General features: G+C 29.3%; 1 protein-coding gene across 3 annotated transcripts in view; it reads right to left on the bottom strand.

The window, feature by feature from the left end:
- Positions 1-7,500, bottom strand: part of Hr3 (Hormone receptor 3) — a 270,999-nt gene that overhangs the window by 74,802 nt on the left and 188,697 nt on the right. Inside the window, exon 1 of one of the 3 annotated variants that reach the window (XM_070143066.1) lies at positions 7,193-7,318. The exons of the other annotated variants lie outside the window; for them this stretch is intronic. Within the exon in view, the coding sequence (XP_069999167.1) occupies positions 7,193-7,238 (46 nt within the window). The 5' untranslated portion in view covers positions 7,239-7,318. Of the gene's footprint in view, positions 1-7,192; positions 7,319-7,500 lie in introns of those variants that run through there. 3 annotated transcript variants of the gene reach the window in all.

Genomic DNA, 7,500 nt, shown 5'->3' with positions numbered 1-7,500 from the left:
ATGCCAGGAGCCATTAAAAGAGGTAATCAACACCAAATAACCGTAATTAGCGCTGAATAATTATTTCTCATGGAATTACGTTCGTGCAGGTGTTTGACAGCAGGAGGGGACTGTGGGGGGGGGGCGTCCTCATCATAAAAAAGAACATAATGGTCATGCCTTAATTATAGAAGCAAAGCAACAATAATAAAACGTGAGATATTGATAGTTATAAAAAATGCTAATAATAATAACAGTAATAATAATGATAATAATAGAAATAATAATGATATGTTAATGTAATGATAATGATAACAATAATAATGATAATGGTAATAGTAATAATGATAACAATAATGGAAATAATGAAAATAATAACAACAATAATAATGATAATGATGATAATAATAACAGTAATGATAATAATAATAGTAATGATATTAATGATAATGATAATATGAATAATGATAATAATAATTGTCATGATGATAATAATAATTGTCATAATGATAACAATGACAACAATATTAACAATAAATAATGATTTCAAATAACAAAAAAACAACTAAAATCGCGAAAAAAAGGACCATAGTATTAGATACATTAAGAGTAATGATTATTACGTTCATCAATAACGAATTTATAAAACTACAACTACAGTTGCAATAATTCTAACAATGATAGTATCAAATACAATAATAACTAAATAATAAAGATAGTAATGAACGCTAGAAACCACTTGGTGGGCGTGAACTTCCACCATGAGCTTAAAACTTCCTGTCTTGCAATGCAAAGAGCGTAGTTTTAAAATACATAAGTCCACCACAAAATCCTAGTATAAAGCAAATCCATTTTCTATGAGGATAAACATTGTCATCTATTTTGCAATGTGATGACTCACAATATCACTAATGATGGTGAAGACGAGTTGATAATGCATATTATATAAATTAGAGAAACATGGAACAGATTACCAGGGAGATTCTACGAAGGGTTTCAAGCTCAACTCTTCTTCGTCAGGAAGTTAGACCTCAAAATTAAATAAATTGGTCCCTTTCCCATGGGCAACCCATATATATATATATATATATATATATATATATATATATATATATATATATATATATATATATATATATGTGTGTGTGTGTGTGTGTGTGTGTGTGTGTGTGTGTGTGTGTGTGTGTGTGTGTGTGTGTGTGTGTGTGTGTGTCCATGCGTGCTTGCATACGTGTGTGTGTGTGTGTGTGTAAGTAGAAATCAAATAATAATATTAACAGCAGTAACGATAATGATAGCAATATAATAACAATAATGATATCAATAATGATATCAATAATGACAATTATAGAAATAAAGATAGTAGTAAAAATAACAATGATGATAATAATGATGATAACAATAATGCTAATGATAATAGTGATAATAACAAGAATATTGATTATAACAATAATGAAAATGATGATAATAATGATAATGCTAATAATAAGTGTTAATGATAATGAAATGATAATAATGATAAAACGATGATAATGATAATAACATTATTACTAAAATTATTATCATAATGAGGGTGATGATGAAAATAATAATGATAATAACAATTATCATTATCATTATCATTACTATCATCACAATTATGATTATTAATATTACGATATTTATAATTATTAATATTATTATTATCCTTATTATCATTACTATTATTATTAGAATCATCATTATTATTATTGTTATTATTATCATTATTACTATCATTATTATTATCATTTTATCAACATCATTATCATCATTATTATATTCATCAATGTTATCATAATTATCAATATTATTATTATTATTATTATTATTATTATTATTATTATTATTATTATTATTATTATTATTATTATTATTATTATTATTATTATTATCATTATTATGAAAATGATAACAATAATGATAATAAGAATAATGCTTATTAGTATTATTATTCCAATGATAATAATCATTATCATCATCATCATTTTCATTATTATTATTATTATTAATATTATCATATCATTATTATTATTATTATTGTTATCATTATGATTACTACAACTACTTTAATTATTATTATTAGTGTTATCATCATTATCACTATTACAAGCATTATCATTATCATTATCATTTCATCAATATCTTCATTATCATTAACATTATTATTATCATTATCATGATCAATATTACTATTGTTACCATTATTCTCACTATCATTATCATTCTCATTATTATTATTATCATTATCATTATCATCATTATTGTCATCATGATTATTATCATTATATTCATTATTATTATCATTATCATTATCATTGTTATTATTATCATGATTATTATTGTTATTATCATTATTGTTATTATCATTATTACGATTACTATCATTATTGTCAATATCATGATTATCATTATCATTATTTTCATTTTCATCATTATTATCATTATTATTATTATTATTGTTATTATTATTACTATTATTATCATTATCATTATTATTATCATTATTATTACTATTATTATCATCATCATCGTTATTATCATTATCATTATTATTATCATTATCATTATTATGATAATTATTATTTTTTGTTATCATTATTATTTTTTTGTGTTATCATTATCATTATCTTTATCATTATCATCATTATTATTATTATTATCATGATTACTATCATTATCATAATGGTAATGATAGCTATTATCCTTTTAATTAATATTATTGTTATCATTATCATAATTACTATCATTATCATCATTATCATTATTATTATTATCCTCATCATCATTACCATTGCAAATGTCATTTCCGTGCCATTATTATTTTTTTCACAATATTGCACTATCAAAATTGTTATTATTGTTACTTTTATTATCAATATTGTCATTATTATCATTATTACTATCATCATTCTTATTGTTACTATCACTGCCGTTATTATCATAACTATAATCAATATTATTATCATTTGTATTATTAACATTGTTATCATTATCATTCAAATCAATATTCATATCACTATCATCATCATTACTATAATTATCATTATCATTACTATTACTGTTATTATTATTGTTGTCATTGTTAGTGTTATCATTATTATTATTTTTGCTACTATTATCATTATCATTACTATTGTTATCATAATTATTATCATTATCATTATTTCTATTATCATTACTATTATCATTTTTGTATTATTATTATTATTATCATTATTGCTATCATTATCATTATCATTATTGCTATCATTATTATTATCATTATTGCTATCATTATTATTATAATTATTGCTATCATTATTATCATTATCATTATTATCATCATCATTGTTATTATCATTATCATCATTATCTTTATTACTATCATTTTTTCATTATTATTATTAGCATTGGTATTATCATTTTTGTCAATATAATCATTATCCTTAGCATTACTATTATTCCTACTACTATTTTATCATTGATATCAGGATAATTAATATCATCATTACCATTATTAGTATTATCTTCATCGTTATTGTTAATATTATCTTCATCATTATTATTATCATTATTACCAAGATTACTATTATTATCATTATCATTACTATTATCTTTATAAAAACTGCTATCATTATTAGCACCATTATCCTTATCATTTCACTTATGATAATAATAATGTGTGCGTGAGTGTGTGCGTGGTGTCTTGAAGTGCGTGTGTTTGTATATAAACACGTTTCTGTCTCCACATATGCGCGAGTGCGCAGCCGTGTGTGTGTGTCAGATTAGAACAAAAACAGCGTACTCCTCGTTCGTGTAAATTCTCGCCATTGCTGCATAAGCTGTAAAAATAAAAATAAAAACACGAAAGAAAAAATCGCGAGGGAATATTTCAGGCAGATCCAGAAACCAATTACGGCGATGCCAGACGAGATAGAATCTCGCGCTCGGCCGTCGAACAACGTATATTTTTGCTAGGTTATCAAGCCGCAGATCCGGCATCAGTCACTTTCACTAGTACCCGCGCTCCGTCCTCACTGGCTGTGCTCGAGTGATGGTTAGCCAATGGTATTCAAGCTCTATCTGATTTCTTGATTCCTATTGGTTGGCGCTGTACGTTCAGACCCGAGACGCTCAGTAAAAAAGATGAGCGCCTACTTGCAACCAAATATGCACTTGTTTTTACTTTCCCTGTAGATAATGCATGCAATACACGAGGTAAAGTCGCCCCACTGACAAAACTACAGGTTACTTGATTAAACTTATCATCTCGGTATAAATGTCGAAGGGAAAGGGTAACCAGAGGCACGGAGCTTCACCTGAACTTTGCGCGAATGAGAAAAGGCAAAAAATGTGGTCGCTGGCTGCCACATTTTCCAAAGTAAATGCTTGTTTTTAGTCTATGATCTTGATACCGGTGTTTGTTTTGGCGTCGATGTTAAGGCCAAAGAATGGCTATCTCGCTTGCATATCACCAACACTATCAATTGATCCCGTAAGTGCTATCAAGAACGAGTGACTTGTTACCAAGAATGAATGAGTTTTTAAGTGGAGAGGAATCCGGGATATTAGTGGAGCTTTGTACTGGAGTAGTGGTTGTAGTTGTAACATTTACAACGATAGTACGCAAAAGTAAAGGGATTAGTAATAGCATCAGCGGTAGTAGTAGTAGTATCATTGTTACTGTCATTAACATAACTGTCATTATCATTATTATTTCTTCATTATCATCATTATTATCATAATTTTTATGATTATCATTAATGTTATTATTATCAATATCATCATTGTTACTATTATTATCATTGTTATTATCATTATCATCATTATCGTGATAATTATTATCATAATTATCACTGTAATCATTATTGTAATTTTCCTTATAACTGCTAATATCATTATCATTGTTCTTGCTGGTGCTTTGTTATCATCATTATAAGTATTCTTAGTATCATTATTGTCATAATTGCTTTCATTATGCTTATCTTTACTATCATTGTTGTTGTTGCTGTTTTTATAAGTATGATCATTATCAGTTATAATCATTTTTATAATTATCATTATCATTGTTATTAATATTATCAGTAATAGCAGAGATAATGCATAATGAGATAGCTGCATTGTTGCTGTTGTCATTATTTCATTATTAACACCAAATTTAGTATTAGTTTTTCTTCTTACTATTATTATTTTCTTATTGTTATCATTATTATTATTATTATCATTATTATTATCATCATTATTATTATCTTTATTATCATTAATAATATTGTTATTGTTATTGTTATTGTTATTGTTATTGTTGTTGTTGTTGTTGTTGTTATTATTATTATTATTATTATTATTATTATTATTATTATTATTATTATTATTATTATTATTATTATTATTATTATTATTATTATTATTATTATCATTATTATTATTATTATTATTATTATTATTATTATTATTATTATCATTAATATTATTATTATTATTATCATCATCATCATTATCATTGTCATTATTATAATCATTATTATTATTACTAATATCTTATTATAATTTATGATTACCATTACTACTGTCACTATCATTATTGTTTTTATTATAATTATTATTGTTATCAATATCATCATTATCATTATTAATGTCATTATCATCATCATTAGTTTTTATAATTATTATCATAATTTTTAACATTATTATTATCATCATTATCCTTATCATCATCATCATTATCCTTATTATTATTATTATTACTAGTACTATTATTCATCATTATTACTAATATTATTAGAGAGAGAGAGAGAGAGAGAGAGAGAGAGAGAGAGAGAGAGAGAGAGAGAGAGAGAGAGAGAGAGAGAGAGAGAGAGAGAGAGAGAGAGAGAAAGAGAGAGAGAGAGAGAGTTGAGAGAGAGAGAGTTGAGAGAGAGAGTTGAGAGAGAGAGTTGAGAAAGTAGAGAGAGAGAGAGAGAGAGAGAGAGAGAGAGAGAGAGAGAGAGAGAGAGAGAGAGAGAGAGAGAGAGAGAGAGAGAGAGAGAGAGAGAGTTGAGAGAGTTGAGAGAGTTGAGAAAGTAGAGAGAGAGAGAGAGAGAGAGAGAGAGAGAGAGAGAGAGAGAGAGAGAGAGAGAGAGAGAGAGAGAGAGAGAGAGAGAGAGAGAGAGAGAGTTGAGAAAGTAGAGAGAGCGAGAGAGGAGGGGAGACGAGCAGCGTTCGACCACGTCACTGCCCACACGCACCGCCCTCTGCCTCCACGAAGGTGAGCGGAAGCAAGGCGCAGAAAGGATAAACCAGAATCACTTTTTAGCCGAAAAACAACAATTCCTTAAAGAGACAACTACCGAGCGTTCCCCTAAAGAATTCAAACCACGAAACACCTCGATGATGTCCATTTGGGAAGCACTGGGGACGAAAGCAAACCGACGAACCCCTTACCCCTTTCTACTTCAAGGCAAAGAAGTATGTCCTCACTGGCATATAATAGGAAATCGCAGTTGAACTCGATATCCAAAGAAAATATCATGGTGACATTTTTTTTAGTAAATGTAGGATATTAATTTCCTTTTCAACATTATCGTGAAGAGCACGAGGTGGCCCACGCACCTTGAAATTACAGCTGCGTTCTATAAGACATGTGTCTGTTTACTGAACCCTGAAGTATGCTTAAAGGAATATGAATTTGAGATTAAATGTGAAAAAAGAAAGCTGTCTCTACGACCCTACCGCATACATTTCGAACAGTCCCCGCACAAGACATACATTCTATCACTTTAGTCGTCTGCACTCGCGTCGTAGAAGCAGTTCGAGTAGGCGGTTGCGTAAAGGACAAAATCTTACATGAGACGCGGAGATGAAGGGACCGAGGTAAGGGGGATTCAGACAGGCAAGCGTGTTGACAGAAAGACTAGTAATTAAATAATTGACAGGCGGACAGACAGGCCCAAACACACACACGTGTGCGCGCGCGCGAGCACAGACACGCACACACACACACACACACCAAGCAGACAAAGGGATTGATATCTATAGGTGGATGTACAAAGAGAGTGATGGATAGAGACGGGGAGAGTGACAAACAAATGGACACAAACAGACGTCAGAGCCAAATGCAGGGACGGAGAAAGACACACCAAATGAAGAGTAGCTGCAAGGGACGAAACAAAGGAGACACAAACAAACAATGATACAGGGACAGAGAGAACCAGGCACAGGAACAGGAAGGCCTTACCTGCGACAGATGAAGCTTTGTTATACGTCTGGGCATACAGCTCCATGTTTGGTTTGCCCCTCCAACACGCGAAGAAAGGGTCTAACTGTGCATATCACCTGACATTATGGTTGTGCGATTCACCGACCTCTCCCCCGTTTCCTTCACGTTAAAAGATTCTTTTGGACTTTGCTTCAGCCGTAACTGTACTGGCTAAAATATCGAGCGTGGAGGGGAAATTTTGTTTGTTTTCTAATTTCACTTGATGTTATCTTAGATTTTCGGGACACATTAGAAAAACTCCCTTTAAGCACCCGTAGAATATCGTT

This window comes from Penaeus vannamei, chromosome 3, assembly GCF_042767895.1.
Source record: "Penaeus vannamei isolate JL-2024 chromosome 3, ASM4276789v1, whole genome shotgun sequence".
Taxonomy (NCBI): Eukaryota; Metazoa; Arthropoda; class Malacostraca; order Decapoda; family Penaeidae; genus Penaeus; species Penaeus vannamei.
This window is presented reverse-complemented; position numbering and strand designations above follow the sequence as displayed.